This window comes from Crocodylus siamensis, chromosome 1 (assembly GCF_052110815.1).
Source record: "Crocodylus siamensis isolate JL-2025a chromosome 1, ASM5211081v1, whole genome shotgun sequence".
In the NCBI taxonomy this organism is placed as follows: domain Eukaryota; kingdom Metazoa; phylum Chordata; order Crocodylia; family Crocodylidae; genus Crocodylus; species Crocodylus siamensis.
The window spans coordinates 201,445,779-201,458,845 of record NC_143395.1 but is presented as its reverse complement, the minus strand read 5'-3'; the positions used below and the strand labels follow the sequence as shown (position 1 = coordinate 201,458,845).

Genomic DNA, 13,067 nt, shown 5'->3' with positions numbered 1-13,067 from the left:
AGAGCCGCAATTTGCTGTGTGCCTGCTCCCGCCCAGGGCATGCAGGCAGTGGATCACAACTCTGCCCTGCATCTGGGCCCTCCTGCTACAGGGCTCCAGGCCCCAAATAGCTCTCTGCCCAGCTGTGCACCCTGCCAGTGCTGCTTGGGCCAGTCTCTGTGGAAATCTGGGCCCCGCCCTGTAATGGCTGTGCCCATTCTGGAGTCTTCATGGAAACTGACTGCAGCGATATGGGCAGTGGCTGTTGGGAAACAGAGTCTGCCACAGGCTGAATCCAGCCCAGGGGCTGTATTTTGCCCACACCTGCCTTAAGGGGAAGTTGTTCCACTGTGTTTAAAGCTTTTGCATGAGTTGATGCATCATATTAAGCTCTGGAGTTTCATAGATTTCATAGACATTAGGGCTGGAAGGAACCTCGGGAGATCATCGAGTCCAGCCCCTGCCCAAAGGGCAGGAAGTCAGCTGGGGTCATAGGATCCCAGCAAGATAAGCATCCAGTTTACTCTTGAAGGTGTTCAATGTAGGTGCTTGAACCACCTCCGCTGGCAGACTGTTCCAGACCTTGGGGGCTTGGACAGTAAAGAAATTCTTCCTTATGTCCAGCCTGAAACGGTCTTGCAGGAGTTTGTGACCGTTCGACCTCGTCATCCCTTGGGGAGCTCTGGTGAACAGACGTTCCCCCAGATCCTGGTGTTCACCCCCAATAAACTTATAGGTGGCCATCAGATCACCCCTGAGCCTGCACTTTTCCAGGCTAAAGAGTCCCGTGGCTCTCAGCCTGTCATTGTAAGATCTGTTTTCCTGACCTCTGATCATGCGCGTGGCTCTCCTCTGGACTCTCTCAAGCTTCTCCACATCCTTTTTGAATTGTGGAGCCCAAAACTGGGTGCAGTACTCCAGCTGCAGCCTCACCAAGGCCGAGTACAAGGGGAGAATGACGTCCCGGGATTTGCTCGAGAAGCATCTATGGATGCACGCCAGCATTTTGGTCGCTTTACTAGCTGCAGCATCGCATTGCAGGCTCATGTTCATCTTGTGGTCAATGATGACCCCCAAGTCTCTTTCTTCTGTAGTGCTATCCAATGTAGCACTGCCGAGCCTATAAGGGTGTTGCAGGTTTTTCCTCCCAAGGTGGAGAACCTTGCATTTTTCGGTGTTAAACACCATGAGGTTCTCGTCTGCCCATTTGCTGAGCTTGTCCAGGTCAGCCTGGATCACCCACCTATCTTCTGGCGTGGATGCTTTGCCCCAAAGTTTGGTGTCATCGGCGAACTTGGCCAGTCCACTCCTGACTCCAATGTCCACATCGTTAATGAAGATGTTGAACAGTATGGGTCCCAGGACAGAGCCTTGAGGGACCCCACTGGTCACAGGGCACCACGATGAGTGACTGCCATCAATCACAACCCTCTGGGTCCGACCACGAAGCCAATTTCCCAGCCAGCGGATCGTGGTGGAGCCAAGGCCACAACTGGGCAGTTTGGCCAAGAGGTGATCATGGGATACCAGATCAAAAGCTTTTTTGAAGTCAAGATATATGACATCAATCTCTTCTCCCTTGTCCAGGTGATAGGTCACCTGGTCATAGAAGGAAATGAGATTGGTCAAACAAGACCTACCTGCAACAAACCCATGCTGGCTATCCCTTAGGATGTTAGCCTGGGCCAGTCCCTCAAGGATGGCCTCCTTAATAAACTTTTCTAGGATCTTCCCCAGGATAGAAGTCAGGCTAATGGGCCTGTAGTTAGCCAGATCCACTCTCCTCCCTTTCTTGAAGATCGGCAGCACATTGGCCTTCTTCCAGTCTTCGGGCACTACACCAGAGCGCCAGGAGTTTTCAAAGATCCGTGCCAGGGGCTGGGCTATGACGCTCGCCAGCTCCTTGAGTACCCTGGGGTGCAGGTTGTCAGGGCCAGCTGACTTGAAGGTATCCAGCTTCTCAAGGTGTTCCTTCACGAGGTCAGCATTGATGAAGGGTAGGGGATCCCCATCACCCGGATCTCCCTGTCCCATAGCAGGCATGGGCATCCCATGTGACTGATGAAAGACTGATGCAAAGTACCTATTTAATAGGTTGGCTTTTTCCTGGGTGTCAGTTGTCAGTTGCCCCATCTGGTTTAGCAGGGGTCCAACGTTGCCCTTGCTTTTCCTCCGGCTCCCCACATATCTGAAAAAGGACTTTTTGTTGTCCTTGATGCCTGAAGCTAGTTGGAGTTCAGTTGCAGCCTTGGCTTTCCTGGTTTGCTCCCTGGAGGACCGGACCAGCGCGGAGTAATCCTCCTTGGAGGTGAATCCCGTCCTCCATCCTTTGTAGGCTTTTCTTTTTAGCCACAGTAGGTCCGCTAGGTCTCTGGAGAGCCAGGGGGCTGCTGTGCCTTCTTGCTGCCTTTCCTCTGTGTTGGAATAGATTTAGTGCATCTCTTTGAACTAATGAACTGGTATTTTGAACTGATGCTTGGTATTTACAAAACTTGCAAGTAGATTTATAGTCAGAGTTAGGCTAACTTGCATGTGCCAGTTTGCTGGAGCCTTGTAGTCCTATGTTGCAGGCTGTTTGGAGCTGCCTATCCAAGTGGAGGGAATGGAAGGCATGAATAAGAGAATCTCTGTTTGCAACAAGGAAATGGCATTTGACAATAGACCACAATTATTTGCTGGAGGATTACAGGAGTTTGTAAAGCTGGTGAAAAACAAGCATGTACCACATTTTGCTATCCCACTGATTCCAAAGGAAAGAAGCAGAATTGAAAAGAGCAGGACAGGCACAAAAAGAACAGGCCTTAAGCCATGAGCCAGTAAAAGCAAAGTTATCATGTAAGCAATTGAAGCTCCCACCCTGTTTCGAACAGGGTTCATACACACTGGATGTAGTCCTGATGGGTGCCCTTGCTAGATTTTGGCTTTATTAGTCATATGAATAACAAAACTTTTCATTCTAAACTGTCTCCCCAAAAACACCTGATCCTAATGTTTTTGTCACTGGTTGGTAGGATATATTTGTCTCAGCTTTTAGGTCCCTGCACCCTTAAAAGAAGTTAATATCTGTCTTTCATCCAGAATGAACTGAGCTTAATCCATCCACTGGCATGAATCAGTGATTATCTGCTTCACTTCCATGCAAGGTTCAAGTGGTAGATAACAAGATGACTCATTGAAACCTGTCAATAAAATCCTCCTCCACTAATTATTACTTGGCTTCCAATGCACTCTGAACACTGTATGCTGTGCTTAGTTGCTGGTTTATTCTTGAAGTGATGTCTAAAAATTGGGTTGGCTTTCTTGCATCTGATTTGCCAAAATCCATATAAACAAAACAGAGAGAGAAAGTGAGAGAAGTCTAGGGTGTGGTTTAATTCAGAACAAGAAAGCAATGACAAGGGGAGTGCCCCATGGTTCCAGAGAAGAAAGGAAATTAGGACATTCAAATCAGTGGAGAGGCTGGATCTTTTCATGGATATTGCTTATGTTGGATTTGGAATAAGCAGAGTACACATGGACCATCTAATGAGATCTCAAGCTGAATATTCCCTGATATTAAGTGGACTCTGAGCAGCACATTGTTCCAGTAGGCCCAACCTTTTCACCCCATGGGCTGGATAAGCAGTGCCAAGTTGGTCTGTGGTTTAGATTTGGCCTGTGGACCTGATCCAGGGCATGCTGCTGGTTCAGCTGCATAGGGCTGGCCTGGCTGGGGCTCAGGCATCCAGCTTTCTGGCAACAGCCCAGCCAAGGCCCACTCCAGCCACATGGGACTTGGAAATTTGGTGGCAGAGTAGTGGTAATGTGAATTGCCACCATTCCCCCACTGCTAAATATCTGGACCTGTAGGGAGCCTTGTGGGCTAGATGACAAGGCTCCATAGACCAGATCCAGCCCATGGGCTGGGGCTTGAGTGCCCCTGTTATATTCAATTTGTGCTCCAGGTTTGTGGAAGTTCCACTTGTTCCTACTGTGGAGCCATCCATTTTCAACTGATTTTTAAGGAAGGTGAGTGGCAGCCTACAGGTTCCATTTACCAAGGGCCAAATTCTGTCCCCACCCATCATAATACTGAGGGCAGGTAAGGCTGTTGCAGTCCAGCCCTGGGATGTTAGTGCTGACTTCTCTGCTTGAACTTGGAAATTGGAGGGCTGACCCTAATGAAAGAGAAAAGGAAGCAGGCAATGAGTCTGCAGAGGCCTAAAACCCCTCCCCACTGCTTACTCGTTTAACTTCTTGTCTGAATTTATGATGCAAGGAGGGCCATAAATTTGGTGATAATTTGAGTTAGTGCTGATCCAGCTACTTTCCCCAGTGAAGTCAGGGGGTGGGATAAAGCTAGGTCTTCATTCATTACCCACTAACTTGCTCCAGGGAGGGAGCAGACAGGCCAGTACCCCTGTGACTTCTGCATGCCCATGCCCAAGGTCAGGGTTACTCACCTAGGGATTTAAGGAACCTCTGCAACCTGCTTGTTTCCTTGTACAAGTGAAAGCTCAGGCCTGACTCTGCCCCCTGGCCTTTCCAATGGCCTCTGTTGGGAGTTCTAACTCCAGAACTGTTTTGGCTTTTGGGAGAATGGAAATAGGAAGGCAGCAAGGTCTGTGTTTGGAGAAGAAGGAATAAGGCATAGTGGATCATTTACTGGTCTTCATCTTTTCATTTACAACAAATACCAAACTTCACGGGCATGCCTGCATTCTGTTGGACTGCTAAGGAGCATTGCACTGAGATGCACAGGACCGCACCCTGGACAGAAGTAAAAGGGCCAGGGAGACTGGAGTGTATCTCATGCCAAAAATCTGCCATGTAAGTGCTTTTGAGTTTGTGCCCAAGGCATGCTTGGTGCTTTTCACAATCTCAGGCATACTCATAGGAGCCACTCCAAAGGAAGCTGCCTGGCATTTTTTCAGCATGTAGTGCATTCAATGCAGGAGCAAGTAGGCAGGACATAATTTCCACTGTGCTGCTCCCTTGTGTGGTCTGATCCAGGGTGGCTCTGCTTTATACCAGGGCTGTCTAACTTCCAAGTGGCTGGTGGCTGCATGTCATGCAAGCTGCAGTAGCAGGGGCCACATTAGTGCAAGCAGCAGGCCCCTAGGCCACAGCCTTCCCTCCCCTACCACAAGTTATATTGACGCCATGAGCTGTGCCACCCCACACCCTAGGATGGGAGCAGGAAGTGAAAGCTGCTGAAGATGGGAGCTTAGAGACCCTAGCTGCAGCAGAGAAAGAAAGGAATAGTGGCCATGTAGAAGCCTGGGGGACTTTGGCTGGGTACCCACTGTATAGGGGCAATAGAGACTTCCTGTTGCTGCTGTGATTGCCATTGTGATCCTATGGCTGCCAGAAGCAGCTGCTTTCTGTTATTTATTATTTAAGATAGTATGGGGGTGCCTGATGCCTGCACACCACCCACACCACCTTTTTTTATGGTACTGGCCACAGGTTAACCCCTTGTGGGCTGTGTGTGGCCTCCTGACTGCCAGTTGGACAGCTCTGCTCTGTACCTGATGTAGCCAGAAAAGGGCCCACAGTCCTTTCTGCAGCCAGAAAATGGAGGCTGACAATGGGAAATCCCAGGTATGATTTAAAATTAAAATAGAGCTTAGTGACCTTTCAGTTGCTACAAAGTGTGACTTATGATGGGAATCACACTAGGGTTTTCTGTCAGAAGCTTTTATCCTCCCAAGGACTTGATTTGTGTTTTTTCTTTAATACAGGTTTTGTTAATCTGTTTTCTTCTGACACCTGGGTGTGAGAGATGTATGTGACTAAAGAACAGCTACAGCATCAATCCCCATGACCTTATAGGGAATAAGTGTCCTGTGTACACAGGACCAGGTTCCATTTTACCTATTAGGCAAGTAAAGATCCTAAGTGCAATTCTATTCCACCCTGTGTAAATCCTGAAAATACATGAATGGATTTAGTTTGGTAACACATGGTCTTTATACCTTTTAAGACTAAATCACAAAAAAGCATCAAAAGGAGGAGGACCCACCCATCTTTTGCATTAACAGTTTTTCACGGGCTTGAGCAGGATGGAATAGAATTGCATTTAAGTGCCTCAGGCCTCTTACCTGCTTCTTGATGGAATAGAATCTGTCCCATGGTGCCCTTGCAGCTTCTGTTAGTGCCTAGGGAAATGGACAGTGCATCTGAGCAGCCACCTTGACTTCTCCTATGCTCTAGCATTTTCCATCCGCTTGTCCTTGCTTTTTGCTAGTACAACTTCTGCCAAGTCTTTCTGCAGAAAGCCATGACACCAGTTGAAGACATGCCAGTTCTTTTAGGCATAGCCCAGACACAGGTGAGTTTCACAAAAGGATTTGCTATGAGAGGTTAAAAGGCTTTTTGTGTTGTTTCTCTTTTCTTAGGAGATGGCCAGGGAGGCTCCTGTATGTGCTCCTGAAAGTATGGACAGTGAGGACATGCTCTTCATGCTTTATACCTCTGGAAGCACAGGAAAACCCAAGGGGATTGTTCATACCCAGGCTGGATATCTGCTGTATGCTGCTCTGACACACAAGGTACTGCAAGTGTGTTATCTCTGTCAAAAGAGCGTTTGTGCTGTTTCAGCATGTGCATGGGGAAACATTTGTTTCTTTGATTAAGGCCATGGTGGTGCATTTGTCAGTCATCTGACGTGTTGCATGTAGTTGAGTTGAAAGGTGTGTGAAAGCATATTAATAATTAAACTGCCTCAGTTTGCTGCCAGGAAGCATGCAGCCATGCAAATCAGCTCCCTGTGTTCATAAGGAATCCAGATGATGCAGTGATTCTAGTTGGGTCTTTTAAATTCATTGGTCACTCCTGAAGTGTCTATTTGTGATACTTGTCTGCTGAAGGACAAAACTGTATAAGCACTAATTTTTTGCCTCTGCCACTGATATGTTGGGTGGCATTGGGCAGGTTCTTTAAGTCCTTTTCTGCAGTAGCAATATGGACCTTATAATACCTTCCCAGAGCGGGTGTTGTGTGGCATGTGGTTGACTGTGGGATGCAGAACCTTTGTGCTGTGGAATAATAAATGACCATATAATGAAGGTTCTGTACCCACAGAGAGAGCACAAGTTCAAGCACATTAATTTCTATAGCTAGCTACCCTCAAGGCAGTGATGCAATCAGCCTTATAGCCACCTACCTCTGATTCCTCAGTTCAAGATCAGTTGTCCAGCTACAGTTAGATTAACTAGAGGCAGTCTTTTATGTAAGCTTTGAGGCGGGCTTAGAGGTCACATCTCTGGAGCCACAGCAAGATGCATTAACCACTCTGCCTCTGTGTCCTTACCCCTACTCATACTTACGTTTTCCAAGAGATTTGTGCTGTTCTCAGCCCAGAGGTAGCTGGTCAGAAAATTTGAGGATTAGCCTTTCAAGCTGCAGGACTGAAGTGTTTCACTTGGTCTCTGAGACATGTGGGAGTTGCATGTCAGCTCTTCTCAGAAGGCAGCTATATGAAGCATAGTCTTTAGGTCTTCTTCCTGCTCAGTCCGGAAAGAAAGTTCTTGGCTTTGGTCTGTCGCTACAATGTCCTGCTTCCTCCCCCTCCCCCTCCATCTGCTCCCCTGGATCTGAGAATTTCCTGCAAAAAAAATTCTGGCAGGGCATTGGCAGTGCCCTTGTCTCTCCTAGTTTTATCTGTGGCATTTAATTGTATGTTTTTGGTGTTCTAGATTTTGTTCCTTGTTGGAGTAGGTAAGGATTTAAAGTAACAGTTTTGGGGAATCCTTGGATTAAGAACTGCCTGTGAATGTGGTGGGCTGAAACTAATGCCCCAGGAGGCCCCTTTAGTCTTATGTTTCTATTTGTCCCTTCGGGTTATTTTGCCACTTATGTTTGCTGTGACAGGGGGCCGTCTCATGGCCAGTCCAATTGTTGGCCCGCCCACCTGTCTCACCTTTGATGCAACTCTGAAGTAGTTGTTTATAAGGTGGGAGGCTGACTGATTAGTGCTTGACGCCAAGGACATAATACACAGCTCTGTACTGTCCCTAGAACGTGTCCCACACTTTGCAGATGGCATCGCTGTGTGGGCTCCCACTGGGCCTCACTCTACACCTGCCTGATGTTCAGACCCCACCTGGATCCCTCCTCCTCAGGCAGTCTACTCTCCACCCTCATTCTGTGCTGTAAAACTCCCTAAGCCCATTTTCCTTGTGGCAGTTGTCCCCTCTGGGACTTTTGGCCTCACTGGCCCTGGCCTTGTCTCTAGGCCAGTCAGGACTCCTGGTCTCTGTCTCTCCCTTGCAATAGGTGCTTTGGCCCTTTGACCGGTCTGGTCCTGGCCCCATCATGGGCCAGTCAAGGTTACTTTGGATAGGTTGAGCCACTCACCCTCAGTCTTCCATACAGGTTCACCTTCTCAGGCCCCTCCAACCAGCTCACTTAATCACTAAGCCAGCCCATGCACAGTCCTTCAGGCTTGCCCACACAGACCCTACTCTACGTGGTCCACTCACTCTCACACGCCTCCTCACTGTGGCCACTAGGCCTTATACCCCTTGGGCCTCAGGTGTCTGATGACATGCCTAGACCCATGAATGGCGCATGCCCCTGGCAGCTGGGGGAGGGGCATGGCTACGCTGGCAGCAGTGGGAGCACAGAGCTCCCACAGACTCCGTTGGCACTGTTGAGGATGGAGTGGGGTGAGTGCTGACCAAGGGTTAGTGACTACCTGCAAGCAGTGCTAGCAGCACTGGCGGCAACCAGTGGCGATTTGTGGACTGCCCACAAATGCTGCGCATGATGTTGGCAGCAGGGGGGCAAGCAGCAATGACTTGCAGGCGCCGCTGACAGTGGTAGCAGCATCTTTTTGCAGGGGGTGCACTGCCACACTTGGGATGCATGTGCATCCATGTGCACCCCCCATGCATTGCCCCTGCTTGGACCTCTCACCTGTCCCCTCTACAGGGTAACCCACCAGGTCATGGGGGCTGAGGTTATAAGGTGCCCCATACTCACCTTTCACTGGGGAGGCACAGGTATGGCATTTCCTGGACACCACCCTGCCACAAGCAGCCCTACCACACCATCCTTCCCAGCAGGGTGTAGTTTTAGGTCATTCCCCAGGACCAGGAACCTTCTCCATCGCCATAGCTCCTACCCTGATCTCCAGATATTCTGGGAGCAGCAGCTCCAGCTTGGCAGTGTTACTCCAATGGCATCCCTACAGCAACTGCTAGCTCTGCCCTGAGGGCCTGGGCTTATACTGAGGCTGCCCAGCCCCATCCTCCAATCCAGGAACCCTCCTGTGGTCATGTGACCGCCTTGTTGGGCCACACTGCACCTGCCAGCTACTCCACAGTCTGTTAAAGCCTCTTAAAGTGGCAGGCACCAAAGGTGCCCTGCCACGCTTGCCCTGTTCCATCTCTTTTGCTGGCTGAATTGAAGTAACCAATGCAATGGAGCATGTGTCAATTCCTTTATACTGAGCTTTCAGCTTTTTACGGAGCATTCAAATTCTCTATGCATTTTTGCAGTATGTCTTTGACTACCAGCAAAGTGATATCTTTGGCTGTGTGGCTGATATCGGCTGGATCACAGGACACAGCTATGTTGTGTATGGACCACTCTGCAATGGGGCTACCTCTGTACTGTTTGAGAGCACGCCTACGTACCCTGACCCAGGTGAGGAATGATGGCCAAAGCTTTACATAGGTACCTTCTGAGAACATTATAGGGCAGAAGGCAGTCTAGAAACTGATTGGGACTGACCTGGCTGCCTTAGTGGATGTTTCCTGCTCACTTTCCTATAGTCAGTCATGTGTGTAGTAGGCTAGCTGGCAAAGGCTTGCAGCAGATTACACGTTCCAAACTGGAGGAGTCTGCAGGCTGGTGGGGACTAAAGTCTGCTGCATAGACTTTAGGAGGGAGAAGGAAGACTGTACTGTGGTATTGAGGGAGCAGCATGAAGCCTGTAGCACCCTCTTGGAGCCTGGGGAGAGGCCTCAGGACTGTGAGCTGCCCTGTATGGGCTGTGTTTAAGGGTGTTTTGAGTTCTCCTTTTATGTTGATTCTTGTGCAGTCAGGATGTCCAGGGATAAATGTACAATATGAGAGACAAGGTGATTAGTTAAGTGTTAACCCCAAACCTGCCCTCGGGGCCTGGAGGTTGGTCTCTGGTTCCAGGTCCCCAGAGACAGTTGCCCAGGATGCTGACCTTCTTACTGAGCCCCTACTGGAAAACCTGCAGCTGGTGGTGCCGGTGACAGAGGTGCCCTGGGTGTGCCAAGGATGGTCCTGGTCTGCATCACCTGTATCTGGGATCTCCTGGACTATGCCAAGCAAGAGTGGGCAGTTCCCTCTGTGCTGGCCTGGTGCATGAAGCTGACCATGCTGCGTGCACGCTGCTGCCTATTCCAGGAGGTCAAGGCTGCCCTGCCTCCTATTGCCCTTGCCTATGTAGACCAGATCTGGCACAAGGGCAGTCCCTGCCCCCCTGGTGTCCCCCAGTCCTCTGGAGCTTGTTGTGGGGCTCCTGCCTCTGCCAGCTCCACAGTGTTCCCCACCTCACCATCTTAGCAGGATGGGGACACCAAGCTGGTCTGCTTTTGAACCACCCATCACCACCAGCTCTATGAAGTGTGCAGCTGGAGTGCTGCACTTCAGGAGGGATGTGGACAACAGAGAGAAGGCTGAGGGGGGATCTAGTGGCCTGTTACAAACTAGTCAGAGGGGACCAGCAGGCATAGGGGGAGTCCCTGTTCCCCCGAGCACTGCCAGGAGTGACTAGAAATAAGTCACAAGCTGGCAGAGGGTAGATTCAGACTAGACATCAGGAGGTGCTACTTCAGTGTCAGGGCAGCTAGGATCTGGAACCAACTTCCAAGAGAAGTGGTGCTAGCTCCTACCTTGGGGGTCTTTAAGACGAGCCTAGAGGAACACCTTGCTGGGGTTTTTTGACCCCAGTACTTTTTCCTGCCGTGGCAGGGGGTTGGTCTTGATGATCTGCTCAGGTCCCTTCTGACCCTACAAACTATGAAACTATATGCTCATGCTCCACACCATCCATCATCCTGTCTTCACGTCCTGCCCAGACAGCAAGTGGCAGGACACCCTGGGTTGGGGTGAGGGTCTCTGGGGACAATACTGCATTCCACCTATATCCTGTGAGCCACTGGGGACCTCAGCTGGTGGCTCCTCCACAGAGCCATCACCACGGGGATGTATCTGGTATGGTTCACCGACACCCCCCCCCCCAAATACCTACCCCTTTTTGTGAGCAGAGGAAGACCCTGGTACAAGTCTACCTGGAACCTACCAGGGCAAGCCTATCCTGCCCTGCCTTCTCCAGAACCTCCTGTTGAGGTTCTGGCTGCACTTTTCCCCTCATCTGTTCATTTTTGCACTTCAGGTCTGTGGCTCCAGCAAGTTCCAGGACCTCCTGGTTAACATCCTCCTGGCCCTGGCCAAGCTGGCCATGTATCTTCTCAGGAAGGAGGCTCTGGCTGGGAGGGTCCTTGGAGACTGGGGAGCTTCTTTCCTTGCCCTATTTCTTCCCATCTCTGGGCAGAGTATCAGTGGGCAGTGTCCACTGGCTCCTTGGACTTGTTTGGGGGCCAGTGGGCACTGTCTGGTGTGCTCTGCTCAGTGTCCCCCCTTAGCACACTAGTTATTACTCTTGACCTCCATTCCTGTCCTTTGTTTTCATTATTATTTGTCCCAAGTAATCTGTAACACATCGTTAGTGGCCCCCAGTACTAAAGGGGGCTTATAATTTCCTTGGTGGGCCTGGCTCCATGACTTTCCCTGACATGTTAAAAGTCCTGTGCAGCCAGGGTGCTCAGGAATAAATGTACAAAGTGAGAGATTTAAGGTGACTGGTTAAGCTAAGTGTTAATCCCAAACCTGCTACAATGTGATTATTAAAAAAGTATGTACTAAGGGTAATAAAGATGTCATCAGCATTGTACTGTAGATACTGCAAGTAGCTCCTGTACACTCTGTTGACATTCACGTTCATTATTTGTAACAATAGCTTTGTTTTGAAAACAGCTAGATTAAAGGTGACTCTTGGGGATTTTGCAGGTCGTTACTGGGAAACTGTACAGAGGCTAAAAATTAATCAGTTTTATGGAGCACCGACTGCTATCCGTCTGCTTTTGAAATATGGCGATCAGTGGGTGAAGAAGTATGACCGATCTTCCTTAAAAACTCTGGGGTCAGGTGAGAACCACTGGAAACTTGTATGAAAGGAATTGTAGAACCAGAGCCTTGGCAGATAACAATGGAGGCAGCTCTGCTGAGATCAGTGAAGCCAGGATGGCTTAACCCAGCTGCAGTTTGGCTCAGAGTAGATGTTCTTTCACACACATGTTACTTATGGTGATATAGTTCCTAAGTGAGAAGGAAAAGCACTTAAAACTAAAGCAGTTAGTAACCCAGACTTATACCTTATCTTTGAGATTCCTGTAGCAAGAGTAGTATTCCTCAGGAAAAGATACCAGACAAATTCAGTGGCCTGAATGGCATACTTTAGAGCAATAGCCATTCTCAGGCTGGACATACCTATGGGCTTTCTGCACCACTATGGCAAGGAGCTTGGCAAGGACAAGGATGAGGACACCCTACCCATGCTGCACTTACATGCACGTGTGGATGCATCCCAGACCCAGAAATTCACCAAAGAGACCGCTGTGGACGCATGCCTATTGGTTGTTCTTAGGCTGACTGCAGGCTTGAGAGCAGGCACAGAGGGATAAGTCTGGAATTGCCTGAGTGTTGTATTTCCAGATTTGGAGTGTGCCTTGAGATACAGGTGGGAGGGATGTGGGTGGGACACATCCTTGCCCTTAGTGGCTGCTGCTGAGGTGTAGGCAAGGCCCAAATGGCTCCCTGCATTATCATGGTTGTGGTTTTCTGAAGATCCTCAAGTTACCTTCAGTTACTCTTCTGTGCTGTTCCCCAGTCCAAGGAAAGAGTGGTGAACATCCAAGCTGTGCTGTTATGTGTGTCCATTAGGCTTCTTTTTATGTCTCAGCCAAATATTAAGAAAAGTTAGTAGCTGCAGACCAATTGCTATAATTATAAAACTGATGTCACGTAGTCCACATGCAGGGGGTGTTGACAGGATAGTGCTCTGA

General features: G+C 49.4%; 1 protein-coding gene across 3 annotated transcripts in view; it reads left to right on the top strand.

Annotated features, from left to right (window-relative positions):
* The window catches only part of ACSS1 (acyl-CoA synthetase short chain family member 1), a 70,213-nt gene that overhangs the window by 34,524 nt on the left and 22,622 nt on the right, over positions 1 to 13,067 (top strand). For all 3 annotated transcript variants that reach the window (XM_090052441.1, XM_090052449.1, XM_090052457.1), the window contains 3 exons: positions 6,360 to 6,512; positions 9,465 to 9,612; positions 12,013 to 12,150. In XM_090052441.1, coding sequence (XP_089908567.1) covers positions 6,360 to 6,512; positions 9,465 to 9,612; positions 12,013 to 12,150 — 439 coding nt within the window. The remainder of the gene's footprint in view (positions 1 to 6,359; positions 6,513 to 9,464; positions 9,613 to 12,012; positions 12,151 to 13,067) is intronic.